The sequence below is a fragment of the Myodes glareolus genome, chromosome 8 (assembly GCF_982192425.1).
Source record: "Myodes glareolus chromosome 8, mMyoGla1.1, whole genome shotgun sequence".
NCBI classification, from domain to species: domain Eukaryota; kingdom Metazoa; phylum Chordata; class Mammalia; order Rodentia; family Cricetidae; genus Myodes; species Myodes glareolus.
In genome coordinates this window covers 7,185,912-7,202,679 of record NC_142033.1, presented here as the reverse complement: position 1 = coordinate 7,202,679, position 16,768 = coordinate 7,185,912, and the positions used below count along the sequence as shown (strand labels likewise).

Genomic DNA, 16,768 nt, shown 5'->3' with positions numbered 1-16,768 from the left:
GAAAGGCCACAAAGACCTCTGCTTTCTACTTACCAAGCCCCTGTGGTTAGTAGGTGTGTGGGGATCTGAGTGACCTGAGGCAATGACTGTTGAGAACACTGACTAGGTCATACGCTTGCTGGCTTTCATGTCCTGACTTGCTGAGGAAAATTTCCTGAGCAATGATCCTGGAAAGTGGCAGACATCAAGCAGTGCTGTGCCTAGGCCTCGTGTGCTCTTCAAGATGGGCTACCTGCAGGAATAGGGCTTGTCTTTGTTAGCCGCTACTTAACATGGGTGATAATATTAGACTAGAAACACACATACCAATGTGTAATCTTTCCGGGGTTCTAAGCTATGATCTGTTCCTGATCAATAGCAGCCTACGGGTGGAATAAGTCACAGTGACTGCTGTCTGCAATCCTAAGTGTGTGTCAAGTGCCGTGCTTAATACTGCACACACATTATTTAAATATCAGATAAATTTTCTCTGTGGAAGGATCCCTTTCTTCCTTCCTTTCTTTCTCTCTCCCTCCCTTCATCCTTCTCTTCCCCCCTTTTCCTCCCGTCCATTCATTCTTCCTTTTGGTCCATTTTGCTAATGAGAAGATAGAAGTGAAAACATCTCTAATAACGTTACAAAGTCACATATTTAGTAAGAGCTCTGACGTAAGGCCAACTCACCCCACACCCTCCCCCACTCTTCCCCGACTCCTCAGTCTACCCAAAGCGCCCTAATGGTTCACTTACTTCCCTGCTCCCTTACATCACTCTGATCGTAAGTCAGGAGGCTGGAGGGAGAAAGAGCCTACTGCTAGACTTTCTTCCTAACACCACCAGGAACTTTGCAGGTTCTTTTGAATACTTCTGACAAAAAAAGGAACTCAATTCACCTAAGAAAACCAATTTAAGTTTTCACTATCTATTATCGTTGGTCAAAATGAGTTCTGAAAGGACAAAATAATCTTTTCTATAGTTTTTACAATTAACGAATTCCGAAAGTTGTACTTCGTTTAATCTCCAAATCATCCCGTGTTAGTTAAGCACATGCTGGATTATCACTATCCTCATTTCACAGATAATGAGCCCACCGAAGGTTGAACGACTTTGTTCATCCCATCCAATAACCCTTTATCTGTGCTTTCTACTTCCTCGTACCAGCCGTCCAGGAGTGAGACAGTTCTGTCCTTGAGGTCTTTGCATACCACAGCATTCTAGGGCTCAAATTCCTTCAGTTGTGTTAACTAGAAATGGATTGTCATCATTCACGAATTTCAGGAGTATCCAGTATGGTGTTATAGGTAGCTGGAGGTTTCAGAGGTTTTTGTAAGTTTATAATGATCTCCATGCCTCTGTGAATCTGTGGTTCAAAATATTTCTAGAGAATGAAGCATGCGCACACACGCATGCGCACGCGCACACACAAAAACGTGCACACGCACACATGGTTTATGTGCAAACACATGAACTGATATCGGATATGAAATACTTTTAGCTCGATGAACTGAGAACCACCTCTGCCAGCACACACGGGAGAAGAGGGGACAATGACGACAGCAGCTGTTTCTCCGTTGCTCTGGAAGCACAGAACTTTCTGCACTGTGTTGAGCAGAACTCAGTCTTGTGATCTCTGCTCGATACAAAAGCACCTGGGACATGAAGTTTGTTAGTACACACAGGCAGAAAAGGAAAGAGTCAAGGTTTAGAAATTAACTGTGAGAACGTGATTATTCCTGTGGTACACAAGAGGCTGGCTAGTAAAACATCACCTGTCTCATGGTGCTAAAATCACAACTTCATATGAGTAGAGAGACCATGGAGATGCTGATGAGATACTAAACCTCTAGCTAGTATTGTAATTAATACCTTAAAACAATTCTCTGTCAAATAGAGTTAAGAATATGTGTGATCTTACTTGAATTCAGGTTTATCAGCTATCTTGTCAGTACACAAGAGGTTAAGCAAGAGAACTGATTAAGAATTGAAAAGAATACCCATCACTCTCATTAGGTTCAAGTATATTCCTAAAAAAATTTATAAATTATTGAGCTTGAAAAAATGCTGTATATGAAATCAATACACATTCACATATGCTAGCAGTAAGCAGTCCAATACCACATTTTAAAATGATGTCACAAATCAACAAGATATACAAAGTATGTAATATATACCAACACATATACTATGTACATATATATAAATAAAATGAGCAAAGATGCATATTTGTGTGCAAAAATACACTCATTTTAATTATTTGTTAAAAGACATTATAAATCCTAACATAGTGTAAGAATGTTTACAGGTAGGAAGCCAATCTGACAAAGATTCTATTGATATTATATGAAATGTAGTAGCGTGTTTTTGAAGAAGAATGCCACTATGTAGCTGAGGCCAACACTGAATCCACAGTCCCCCCAATTCATTCCCTGGATTTCTGGGAAGGCAGGCGTGTGCCGGCATGTGCACTGCATGGTTCATAGTTTGAGAAGGGAAGTTTGTTTATGGATTCAACATGGAGCCAATGAGAATTCCAAGACGGCATTCGGAGAGACGTATTACCAAACAGTTTCTAATGCTGTCCAGAACTATAAAGGCTTAAGTAGATGGGCTATGTATAACGGTGACTATAGCAGGGGAACCTGTCCCATCATGTGTGGAGGTCCAGCAACTAATATAGTATAGCATCAGTTCAGGAATAGACAGAGTGAGGCAACAGAGTGACAGAAAGCCTGGAGACAGATTCTTACCTGCATGGAAGGGGAGGAGGCATCACACCTGCTGGGAAAATCGGCTGAAAGGAACAGGCTTCTCAAAAAATGATTTGGGGGATTATTTATCATTTCTCCTACCTAGAAATATTCTTAGCATCAGATAAATCTACTGCATTTTATCCTTTTTTAAAACAAAAGGACACAGAGGTGCTTTGGTCCCTGCATCCTTTAACGACCCCACTCATTGATCTGATTCCTGTTACATCAGAGCTTTGAGAGTCATGGAGAGTAACTGTCTTTGCTTGCTCATTTCTATGATGTGTGCTGCAGCACACACACACACACACACACACACACACACACACACACACACACACACACACACCGGAATTGCATTACTTCTCTACCACCGTAATGAGACTATTTTTGTTAAGCTGACCCATGGCTTCCTTCTGGCCAAATCCATTTGCTAGCTCTCTAATTATGCCCTCACTTGACCATACATCATTGACCTGGGTAACTGTTTTTACAGGGATTTCTCATCTTGCACTCTATGGTTCTGTGGCTTCCTCTCCATTTCTTTCATCCCTCCAGCCTTCTCTGGGGACCTCTCTCTGCTGAACATCCTCTAGCTGGAAGCAATCTCTGGGCATCCTGTTTGTAGCTGCCAATTTATCTCTCCCTCACCTTCTCAGTTTATCTCAATATGGTCATTGGTTTAGCTATAACTTCTAGATGGATGAATTTCCAAACTATGCTTTCCAGCCTGAATCTCTCTTTGGAACTTATCATTTATACATGCAATTCCTGTTTGTTATTTCCCTGCAGTAGAGAAGGCATTTCAAACATGTCCTTAGCTGAATTCTTCCTAACCCCTCTTTTTTCCCCTCCCTCCCTCTTCCTTGTTGCAACACGTGAGATCACCCATGTTCTGTGCCTCTCATGGGTATGGGCATTATCCTCACTGCCTCTCTTTCCAAGCCTCATAGCTAATGACAGCATCTCTTATCTCCCTCTAAACACACTGCATCCAATTCCTCTCTTCCTCCACTTAGAGGCTGCTGATCTGTGTGCCAAACTCATGGAAACTTTTGATTCTATTCTCATGCCTCTTATAGAGTTTGCCTGCTATCAGTTCAATAAAATTTTTCTTTTAAAAATACAAATTTTGTGATCCAGTGCACAACACCCTTCAGAAGCTTCTGACTGCACTGAGGCTAAAACCCAGATGACGTGATCCCACACCCAGCCCTCCTTGCAACCATTACCATTCTCCTTTCCTTCCCATGTGGGCAGGCGTGTCTCATAAGTCAGGTCTCAGCAGAGCTGTCAGCTGATCAAAGGACTTTCCTGGCCAGTGGTTCTAAAGCAGGCACCCGGACTCTTCCAAATCTCACACCTCATCTTAATTAATTGCATAGTACTCACATTGTGAAATAATTTATTTATGTCCTTAAAAACTCATTTACATATAAAAGAGTCTGTACATGTTTTCCTAATCAAAATGTTAGCATGAATGGCAGCACAGATATACTTTCTTTACTCTTTCTATCTTTAGCTCTTAAAACATTATCTGACCTCAGAAAGGGATGGAAGGAAATTCAGGTTTGTGTCATGCTACAGCACCTATGTAGGGAATTCATGGTTGCCAAAACAGCAACTAAGGGGAGTGAGAATGTAGTTCAGCGGTGGAGAGCTTGCCTGTGCAAGGCCCCAGGTTTCCTACACAGCAAACAAAGTAGCAGCTATCAGAATTGTTGCAGGAAAGGCTCGCTATTTAGTGGGTTTGGGAAGTGGAAAGATTGGAATATTAATATTAATGACAGTGAAATGAAAGTAGGTTTTAGTTAGATGGCCATGCTGTCTCTGGTTACATGTGTGGGGCCTGCTGGGAATGAGTGTTGGGAAGTGAAGCCTCTTTATCACAGTGGTCAGCACCCAGTTAAAGTAGAGAAAGGAATCAATAACATCTGCGTAGCTTGGGGTAGATTCCAGGAACTCACATCTCATATCATATGATATCCTGGGAGAACATCTATGACAGCAAAAGGATTTCAGAGCTGGGAAATATTTGACAATTAAACTTCAACCTTCAATCTCAGGTATTCTCCTGAAGGTATTTCACCAAGCAAGAAGAATAGGGGTGCTTGCGGTATTTTTTTTTCTTTTTAAATGAAGGTGTATTATTTATTTATTTATTTATATTTAATCCTTCTCATTTTAATTGTTTGGTTTGAATGTGCTATACATTTTCCCCATTCCCTTTGATCCTTCTCTCTCCTCTTCCACCCTCCCCTGCCACCCCCCACTTTCCCAATTTACTCAGGAGAGCTTGTCTTTTTTCCCCTTCCTAAGTGGATCCATGTTTGTTGCTCTTAGGGTCCTCTTTGTTCCCTAGGTTCTCTGATGTTGTGACCTGTACGCTGGTTGTCCTTTGCTTTATGTCTATTATCTACTTATGAGTGAGCACATATTATATTTGTCTTTCTGGGTCTGGGTAACCTCATTCAGGATGGTTTTATTTTCTAGTTCCATCCATTTGCCTGCAAATTTCAAGATGTCATTGTTTTTTACTCCATTGTGTAAATGTAGCACATTTTCCTTATCCATTCTTCAATTGAGGGGCATCTAGGTTATTCCCAGGTTCTGGCTATTACAAATAATGCTGCTGTAAACATAGTTGAATGAATGTTCTTGTGATGTGAGTATGCATCCTTTGGGCATGTACCCCAACAGTAATATTGCTGGGTCTTGAGGTAGATTGATTCCCAATTTTTGGAGAAACTGCCATACAGATTTCCAAAGCAGATGTACAAGTTTGCACTCCCACAGCAATGGAGGAATGTTCTTCCTACTCCACATTCTCTCCAGGGTAAGCTGTTATCAGAGTTTTTGATCTTGGCCATTCTGACAGGTGCAAGATGGCATCTCCAAGTTGTTTTGATTTGCATATCTCTGATGGCTAAGGATGTTGAGCATTTCCTATGGTCATTTGAGATTAATTTGTTAAGAGTTCACTGTTTAGATCTGTACCCTATTTTTATACTGGATTATTTGACTTTATGATGTCTAGTTTCTTGAATTTTTTGTATAATTTGGAGAACAGATGTGGATTTGATAAAGATTCTTTCCTCTTCTGTAGGATGCCATTTTTTCTTGTTGACTGTATCCTTTACAGAAGCTTCTCAGTTTAGGAAGTCCCATATATTAATTGATGCTCTCAGTATCTATGCTACTGGAATTATTTTTAGAAAGTGGTCTCCTGTGCCAATGCTTTGAAGGCTATTTCCCAGTTTCTCTTCTATGACGTTCAGTGTAGTTGGTTTTATGTTGAGGTCTTTGATCCATTTGGACTTCAGTTTTGTACATAATGATAAATATAGATCTATTTGCATTTTTCTACAAGTTTACATCCAGTTATGCCAGCACTATTTCTTGAATATGATTTCTTTTTCTATTGTATAATTTTAGCTTCTTTGTTAAAAAAAATTCAGGAGTTCATAGGTGTATGGATTAACACTATGGTCTTCCATTTGATTCCATTGATCCACCTATATGTTTTTATGCCAATACCGAGCTGTTTTCATTGCTATAGCTCTATAGTAGAGTTTGAAGTCAGGTATGGTGATGCTTCTGGAGGTTCGTTTAATTGTACAGAATTATTTTGGCTATCCTGGGTTTTTGGTTTTTCCATATGAAGTTGAGCATTGTCCTTTCAAGATCTGTGAATACTTTTGCTGGGATTTTGATGGATATTGCATTGAATCTGTAGATTGCCTTTGGTAAGATCGCAATTTTTACTATATTAATCCTACCTATCTAAGCGCATGAGAGATCTTTCCATTTTCTAATGGCTTGTCAATTTCTTACTCCAAAGACTTAAAGTTCTTGTCATAAAGGACTTTCACTTGTTTGGATGGAGTTACCCCTAAGATATTTTATTTTACTCATGGCAAAGGGTGATGTTTTTCTGATTTCTTTCTCAACCCATTTATCATATGTATATAGGAAGACTATTTTTTTTTTAGTTAATCTTGTATCCTGATACATTACTAAAGGTGTTTATGAGTTGTGGTAGTTCCCTGGTAGAATTGGAGGGGGGGTCACTTATGTATTCTATCATATCATCAGCAAATAGGGAAAATATGACTTTTTTTTCCAATTTGTATCCCCTTGATCTCCTTTTATTGTCTTGTTGCTCTAGCAAGAACTTCAAGAACTATGTTGAATATATATGAAGAGAGTGGACAGCCTTGTCTTGTTCCTGATTTTACTGGGATTTCTTTGATTTTTCTCTCCATTTATTTTGATTTTGGCTGTTGGCTTGCTTTATTATGCTTAGGTATGTTGGTTGTATCTCTGCTCTCTCCAAGACCTTTATCATGAAAGGATGTTGTATTTTGTCAAAGGCCTTTTCAGCATCTAATGCAATTCTCATGTTTTTTTTTCCTTCAGTTTGTTTGTATGGTGGATTACATTGACAGATTTTCATATGTTGAACCATCCCTGCATCTCAAGAATGAAGCCTACTTGATCATGGTGGATATTTTTTTCTGATGTGTTTTACAATTCAGTTTGCCAATATGTTACTGAGTATTTTTGCAGTGATGTTCATGAAAGAAATTGGTCTGTAATTCTCTTAGTTGTGTCTTTATGTGGTTTGGGTATCGGGTGACTATAACCTCATAAAAAGTGTTTGACAATGTTCATTTTGTTTCTATTGTGTGGAACAATTTTAAGAGTATTGATATTAGCTCTTCTTGAAGTTCTGGCAGAATTCTGAGCTGAAATCATCTGGCCTGGACTTTATTTTGTTGGGAGACTTTTGATGACTTCTTCTATTTCCCTAGGTGTTATCATCTTTTAAAATTGTTTATCTGGTCTTGACTTAATTGTGGTATGTGATACTTATCCAGAAATTGTCCATTTCCTTTAAATTTTCCAATTTTGTGGAGTACAGGTTTTTGAAGTATGACCTAATGATTCTCTGAATTTCCTCGTGGTCTGTTGTTATATTTCCTTTTTCATTTCTGATTTTGTTAATTTGGAAGTTCTCTCTGTGTCTTTTGGTTAGTTGGATATTGATTCTTTTTATTATTTTCTTTGTTTCTATTTTATTGATTTTTTCCCTCAGTTTGATTATTTCTAGCCATCTACTTCTCCTGAGTGAGTTTGCTTTTTTTTGTTCTAGGCTTTCAGTTGTTCTGTTAATTTGTTATTGTGGAATTTCTCTAGTTTCTTTGTGTAGGCATTTAGAGCTTTCCTCTTATCACTGCTTTCATTGTGTCCCATAAGTTTATGTATGCTGTTCATTCATTTTCATTAAATTTTAGGAAGTCTTTAGTTTCTTTCTTTATTTCTTCCTTAAACCGGTGGTGATTCAGCTGTATTGTTTAATTTCCATGAGTTCATGGGCTTTCTGTAATTAGTATTGTTATTGAATCTAACTTTAAGCCATGATGATCCAATAAGATATAGGGGGTTATTTCAATTTTTTAATATTTGTTGAGGATTGCTTTGTTACCAAGCATGTGGTCAATTTAAGAGAAGGTTCCATAGGGTGCTGAGAAGAAGGTATATTCTTTTGTGTTTTGCTGGAATGTTCTACAGCTGTCTCTTAGGCCTATTTAAGTTAGAACGTCTGCTCGTTCCTTTGATTTTCTGTTAAGTTTCTGTCAAACTTACCAATCCGGTGGTGAAAATAGAATATTGAAGTCTCCTACTTCCAGTGTGTGATTTAAGAATTAGTAATGTTTATTTGGCGAATGAGGTTGCCTTTGTATTTGGAGTATAGATGTTCAGAATTGATAGATTCTTCATATTGATGGATTTTTTTCTGTGATGAATATGAAATGACTTTCTTCATCCCTTTTGACTAATTTTAGCTTGAAGTCATTCTGTTAGATATTAAGATAGCTACACAAGCTTGTTTCTTAGGTCTACTTGACTGGAAACACTTTTTCCAACCCTTTTTTCTGAGGCGATGTCTGTCTTCAAGGTTGAGGTGTGTTTCTTGTATGCAGCAGAATGGATTCTGTTTTTGTATCCAATCTGTTAGCCTGTTTCTTTTTATAGGTGAATTGTGTCCCTTGATATTAAGAGATATTAATTAACAGTGATTGTTAGTTCCTGTTATTTTTGTTTTTAGTGGTGATGGTGGTATTGTGTGTGTGTGTGTTTCTCTTCTTAGGAATTTGCTGGCGTGAAATTATCTATTGCCTGTGTTTTTGTGGAAGCAGCTAACTTCCTTGGGTTGGAGTTTTCCTTCTAGTACTTTGTGTAGGGCTGGTTTTGTGGCTAGGTATTCGCTAAATATTATTTTGTCATAGAGTATTTGTCTTGTCTATCTAGGGTGATTGAAAGCTATTCTGGGTATAGTAATCTGGGCAGGCATCCGTGGTCTCTTAACTTCTGCATAACACCTGTCCAGGACCTTCTGGCTTTCGTTGTTTCCATTGAGAAGTCAGGAGTAATTCTGATAAGTCTGCCTTTTTATGTTACTTGGCTTTTTTCCTTTGCAGCTCTTAATATTCTGTCTTTATTCTGTATGTTTAGTGTTTTGATTATTATGTAACAAGGGGATTGGGTTTTCTGGTCCAGTCTATCTGGTGTTCTAGAAGCTTCTTATACTTTTATAGGTATGCCCTTCTTTAGGTTGAGAAAGTTTTTTTTTCTATGATTTTGTTGAATATATTTTCTGTGCCTTTGAGCTAGACTTCTTCTATCACAATTATTCTTAGGTTTGGTCTTTTCATGGTGTCCCAGATTTCCTGGATATTTTGTGTTAAGAATTTTTTGAGTTAAATATTTTCTTTGACTTATGAATCTATTTCCTCTATCATATATTCAACACCTGATATTCTCACTTCCATTTCTTGTATTCTGTTGTTTATATTTGCAACTGTAGTTCCTGATTGCTTATTCAGATTTTCAATTTCCAGAGTTCCCTCAGTGTAGCATGATTAATAAAAACCCAGAGAGAGAGATTGGGGTTCAATCTGAAGGTCAGAAAAGCAAAACAGCCAGCCACTGGCTCTTACTTTTACCTCAGTCCAAAATGACAATCCTGCCTCCAGGAACCTCAGAATGAGACTATGAGTAAGACTTGTCTCCTCCTAGTTTATATTCTCTAGTGCTGGGATTAAAGGCATTCACTGCTCGGTTTCTATGGCAAACTAGTGTGACTACTGGTATCAAAGGTGTGTGTCACCACTTCCTAGTCTGTGCGCAGATCAGTATGACTGTTTTACTCTTTGAACTTCAGGCAAACTTTATTTATTAAAATACAAATGAAATGCCACTACACATCTCTTCTTCCAATCAGTACAGGTGAAGCCAGTGCTTTGGAGGGGAGTGCATCCCTCTACCTCCAATATAGCTGGGAGCTATGGCCCCATTGAATGCTCCTTTGGGTGCAGGCAGAATTGAGCCCACAGTGATTGCTCCTCCAGGTATATATGCTCCCAGGGCTCAGATGTTCACCCCTCTAGGTGCACATAGAGTTGAGGCTGAGGATCCGGCAGTCTGATAGTTTCTGAGGTCACTGCTCTCTCCTGGCGCAGCTTGGGCCCATCCCCTCACACTGACACTGTCTCCCCACATGGCCTGGCCCAGCCACCTCATACTGATTCTGTCTCTTGGTGCGGCCTGGGTCAGCCGTCTTGTGCTGACACTGTCTCCTGGCATGGGTATTTTTTTCTTTATTTGTTTTGACAAGAAAGACATAAGTAAATAAAAAGAAGTCTGTATCTGTACTTGATTTCCCTGTGCACAGATGCTTGGGTAACATTTTTGCACATGTTTAAGCTGGCACACCCAGCAGGTTCTCAGTTCCTAAGTGCAAGGGTATGTGAGTCTGGAGTAACAAAGTCCGCGTGCCGTATCCTTAATTCTGTGATTTAACTGAAACAGTTTTGAACATAACAGTTTCAGTTTTTATATTTTTTTAAAAAGTAATATTTTTGCCAACTAAGAATTCTGAAGAAGAAAGAAATTAAAGAATAATAGCCATCACTATAGTCAAAGAATATTACTATTTCTGTGGGCTTTCCCCCACATAGTATGTTCATTTGGGATTTCTTTGGCAAGTAGATAAAATATTAATGTAGTTTCAAGGTGACAGTTGTAACACAAGTTGACATTGAATAGATTTTCTTAGAAAGACGCTCAATGTTAAAGCAACCCTGATCTCCAGCCCTGAGTTAATTCTTTGCCGCTGCAGCGTGTTTTTCTCCCATATCCAGCTTCCAGGTTTAATATGAAAATGAATGGCATAGCACCGAAGAAATTTAAAAACACTTTTACTCAGCCATAAGCAAACTTTGGGGATCGCTGCACTCCTTGTCTTCTGTTAGTCTGCTGCTAGATTAGCTGCTAGATGCTGTCTTTCAAGGTTCATTCTAGGTCCTTCGCACTAGAAGTTTAACTGCAGAGGGGGTTTAATTAAAATAAGGCTTATGTGGGGCTGTTTGGCCACCACTTTTCTGGTCCATCGATGATGGCTTATTGGATTATTTTACCCCAGGGTCTCAGAGGTTTTCCCCTAATAAATATTTAACGGCAGTGACACATTCACTCTTTGTTTTTGTTTCATAAAAATCCATAAATTCCCAAAGTACCAACACCCTCCCCTCCCACCACATTCTTCCCACTCTGTCTTCCTCCCACTTTTCCCCCTTCTTCTTCCTCCCTTTCTCTTTATTCTACCATAGACTTTACTTCAACTTTTTACTTTTTAAATTTAAAACCCCTTTAAATTATTATTTAATAATAATTTTATATATGAAGGTGTTGCTTGCACCATGACCAATCCTCTGTCCCCCTCTCCAGCTCTTCCTCTGCTCCCCCACTTCCTCTCAAATTCTTAACTTCTTTAATTATTATTGTTACATATAACACACATAGGCACACAATACATGCATGCACATATACATATATGCATGCACGCAAGCACACACACACAGCCTACTAAGCCATCATTTGTCTTTTCTCACCTTCTGAAGACATCACACTTACAATTATTTTCCTATGAGAAATAATAAATGCTGTAAAATGACCATGTGCAGGAGAAGACCTGGCAACAGTGGAATCACACAGAAACTGTATTAATTAAAACGCTGCTCAGCCTACTAGCTCAGACTTCTTATTAACTAACTGTTACATCTGAAATTAATTCATTTCTATTAATCTGTGTATTGTCACATGGCTGTGGCCTCCCAGTAAGGTTCTGCCCAGTGTCTGTTTCCTTTGGTGGTTACAAGGCATCTCTCTGTCTCTGCCTTCTTTCCGCCTCTATCTCTGCTTGGAATTCCCACCTTGCTTTATTCTGTGCTGCCATAGACCCAGTGCAGATTCTTTATTAACCAATGGTAATAAAACATATTCACAGTGCATACAGGGGAACCCCACATTACCTGTCTAACTCCAGAACAGTCTTTCTCAAACCCCAAACCATTGTTATGGATGCCATCACATGACCAGAGCTTTTCTAGATACAACCTTGTCCTTCTCCAGTTTGCTTTTCATAACAAGGCCTTGTATAAATTAGTTTTATACCCTTATGTCTCCTTTGAGTAATTCTTAAATATGCTGTATGGAGTCCAAACACTACTTTCTTCATTTAATTTTTCTTGTCATTTTATTCTTCAAGTCTAAAATGGGCTGCAAATAGTTATGCACTATTTAGCTTTAGCTGAATAAATTAGCAAAATTACTTGATACAAATATAAAAGAATCAGTTTGTGTGGCCACAATGAAAACTGTTGAATAATATTTATTTTCTTTATCTCACCTCAAATTTAAAAAATCTCATCAGAAATTCAAAATGACACTACTTTCTTCTTTAAGCTTTCATGATTATTGTTTATGCTTGAAAAAGAATCTTATAATTGTGTTCAAGAAACTAGAAAAGTGTGTACATCTTTACTGTACAGACATACTTTTCCCAGTCTATTCCAAAGGAATAATCCTCATGTCTATTTTCAACAGAATCTAGCCTAGCTCTAATCTTTTATGGCTTTGGTTCCCTGGTCTGATATTAACTAGAGATGAGATTTCTTTTTAAGAGCAAGTTAAACTGAAATCAAACTACAAACATACTTCTTTTTCTTTTCCTGACTCTAAGCTGCCATACTATGAAAGACTGTATTTATCATGCTCCATTTTGAAGTTACAAAGGTACAATATGTAAAGGATATGACCATTAGAGATAAACATAAATATAATTTTAGTCTGACTATGCTAACTGTTAGTGTGTAATTATTGCCACATATTCTAAACCATTAGAAATGTTATACTCCCTTCCTCTGTCTGAGTCTTTTTCTTCTAGATCTCTGCAGTTTGTAGTGCGGCATCTTGAGCATCATGGTACAGTAGAGGACCCTGACACAGAAGATATGGACACTTGCACTCTGGCTATTGTGTAACTCAAGATCCCAGCAAGAAAATAACAGTGTCATTCCCAAATGAAGAGTAGAGTCTGTGTCAAATAAACCATCAGAAAGTGTTATGGGATTTAATGGAACTAATGAAACAGAGAGGGTGTTATTCCCTGGGAAATCTGATGCTTTAAAACCAAGATGTTGGTTTTATGTAATCCCCGGAGGAACTCACAGATGACAGTCATTCTCTGTGATAAACTGGATAGGGTGAGAGTTGGGAAAAGACTAATTGGACAAAGTATAACTTCAGACTGCAAAGGGAAGAAGTTATAGCATAGAGAGCAAGATCCTGGACTTCAGAGTCTAGCCTACTTTGAATATGACTTTCAAAATTGTTTTTATAATTTATTTTATTTTAATTATGTGTGTCTCTGGGTGGCCTCATACACATGTGCAGGTGTGTATAGAGGCTAGATGAATAGGATCCTTGGACCTGGAGTTTCAGGCAGTTGTAAACTGTCTGTTAAGTGTGATGGGGAGCAAATGCATGTCCTTGGAAGAATAATACATACCCTTAACAACCTAGACAATTCTCCAGCTACAATATGGATTTATTTTACTAACAGTGCACATTTACTCACAGTAAATATATACATATATACTTAAAAATGTCCAAGTATAAATACTTAGTTTTAATTATATGCTCGAAATGTTAGTCACTAGTGGCAAATTAAGAATCAATTAATATAATTGATATGACATATAATGTATGTCTATTAAATAACCAGAGAGGTAATACCTTAATATTATGGGAACATGATAGCATTTCTAGAAAAAAGTAGTTAGCTAGATCATAGAAAAACCACAGGAAAAGACGATGTTTGATGAAGGAAAATTAGCTTAGGAAGAGAAAAGGGTATGAAAAGAAATGGATAGGAAGAAGCTATCCAGTTCTTCATTCTAAAAGAAAAAAAAAGTCACAAGGTATTTTTATGGTGGAAAAGAGGGATTAAACATTTGTTTCTAAAGGATACTCATATTGCATTGAAAACCAGATTGACGATGCTAAGAGCATTACGACGAAGCCAATGAAGAGGTGTGGGGTACACTGACATATCAGATCACACCCCCTGGCACAGAGGAGGACTGGCAGCCAGCTAAGGGTAGAGTACAGATAAGAGCGCCCATAGCTATAGCTTTTGCAACTGAGTGAAGGACGCTGGTAGACATTCTGCTAGGGAACTCACGGTGGGGCTAGGTTCAATTACATTTTAATTTGAATGTAATTTAATTGAATGTAAAATACCTTCTTAAATAATACAATTAGAAATGTCAGATATGCTCTGAGATGCAAGGTTGGAAATTTCCAAGAGTCATTATTGGAGACACTTTGATGCTGAATGTCTCATCATTATTGAAGTCATCAATGTGGGTGAATGGAAACGATTAGATAAAGAATTGTTAGAAGAGATGGACTCATTTGGACAAGTCTTTGAAAAATTATGTCATGAGGGCAACCAGAGTCAGCAAATGAGACTCTACCAACAGAGATGCAAGAGAGAAACCTGGAGAAAACCAAAGCAGCAAGAAAAGGGGGTACTTCAAGAAATAAGGATCAGAGCAAAGTTTAGTGGCCGTGCCTTTAATCCCAGCATTTGGGAGAGCAGAGGCAGGTGAATGTCTGTGAGCTCAGGGCCAGTCTGATCTACATAGTGAGTTCCTGGATTGCCAGAGCTATTTAAGAAGACTCTATGTCAATAAAACACACAAAAAAAAGAAAAAGAAAAGAAACAGTGGTCAATAGCTTGATACCTCATTGAGGATTGAGCTTCATCAAGCATGTACCTTAAAAGGGTCGTGTACCCTGAATCACAGGTGCAAAGACAAGGCTACAATGGTACATGCGAAAAATGATTCAGTATAGGCAAATTTTGCTAGATAAAGAGAAAATAGAATGTAATATGGGATGAGTTAAAAACACCTTTTAAAAATGGAGTAGATATTTATGTATGCCTTTACTGGTGGAAATGATCCATTGAAGAGAGAAAACTCAGAGAAGAGGAATAATGAAAAAATCTCAGTCCATTTTGTGCTACTATAGTAGAATCACTGAGACTGGAAAATTTTTAATGAGCAGAAACCTTTTGGTTCACGTTCAGGAGGCTGTGAGCCCAACAGCCAGGGACCAGCATCTTGTCAGTGTTGCCCCATGGTGGAAGGCAAGGAAGGTGCTAAAGAGAGCACGAGATAAAATTTCAACCTCACTCTATCATAATGGCCATTAATACACTTAGATTCTGAAGAATTCTCATGACTTCTATTCTTCCAGGTGATCTAATGCCAAACAACATTGCATTAATATTAAATTTCCAGTCTAGAGGGCACATAACCAACTCTAGCAAAATAAAAGACTTATTTGAATTTTGACATAAGTTATTTTTAATGCTTTCATCTTGAGTTTTTCCAGTTATAAATGGAAAAAATAATATCTACTGCTTAGGATTATACCAACTGTGAGATATTATAGGGTTGGTAGAATGCTCAATAAATTTGTTGGCATGCAGTACAATTTATAAACTGACACTTAAAATGAACCCAAAGTTAATGTTGTCTAACACACATGAGATATTCAACAATATGTAATAAGTGTAAATGAATGTCATTATGACTTGTGGGATTTGATTATCATAAATGGGAGTGGGTTTGATGAACGTGACCACTTACTGGGTCACAGACACAACTTGGGTTCTCAGTTCTGCTGCTGCGTGGAGCTTGCCCTTATGATGACATTTGGGGAATTTGTGTTTCCAGGGTACTATTCTTCTGCCTGGAAATAAAGTCATTGAGCATCCATGCAATGAAGAGAGCCCAGGGAAATTCCTTTTTGAAGTCGTTCCAGGTAAGATCAATTTTCGGTTTTGATTGCATTATTGTTGTTCCGTGTGGGGGAAAGTGAAGACACATCCGGTTTTGATCTCTTTCAATTCTGGCTAAAAACATTAATTAAGAATGCAAGCACTTGCTTTTGGCTATCATTTACACACATTGCCACGTTAGTACACAGATACAAACGAATGTGCACACGTGTGCGTGCATGTGCTCATGGCCACAGGAGAGTTCATTTGCCCATGAGACTCCTGATTTGGCTGGAACTGATAAAAGGATATTGCCAAGGACTGTGTGAGATGAGCCTAATTTTATAAGGATCTTGTGATGGAAACTTTGCTTGAGATCCATTCAAATTCTGTTCCCAGAGGATTATCTGATAAATTCCCTTGCAAAACTGCTTTTTGAATAAGTCTTTTCTATTACAAAAAAAAAAATCTCTCAGTGCCCAAGTAAGAATTATTACAGTTCTGTGTCTCCACTTTGCTTCCAACCAACCACTTACACATGTTTGGCCTGTGGACTGAGGATTTGGCTCCCAGGTCATCAAGAGTGTTCAATATCTACAACATCTGTTCACTTTGCTTTGTTCATTCTTCTTGGCTATCAGCTCCTACCCAGTTTAGTCTATCTAATCCATGCGTAAATCTTAGAATAGCCCCGAAACTGCGCCTCCAAAGCCACACAGCCTATGTCTTTGATCAGTTCTTTGGAGTCTCCTTATCCCCTGATAAAAAGAAAAGGGGGTGAAGAGTGTGTTTTTATAGAGTTGGCATTGGACAGCCTGGTTGGTGTGATACGCATACTGATTTC

At 38.3% G+C, this 16,768-nt stretch overlaps 1 protein-coding gene across 1 annotated transcript in view; it reads left to right on the top strand.

Annotated features, from left to right (window-relative positions):
• Arhgap24 (Rho GTPase activating protein 24) overlaps positions 1-16,768 on the top strand; it is a 416,575-nt gene that overhangs the window by 177,357 nt on the left and 222,450 nt on the right. Inside the window, exon 3 of the mRNA XM_048427100.3 lies at positions 15,881-15,968. Coding sequence (XP_048283057.2) covers positions 15,881-15,968 — 88 coding nt within the window. The remainder of the gene's footprint in view (positions 1-15,880; positions 15,969-16,768) is intronic.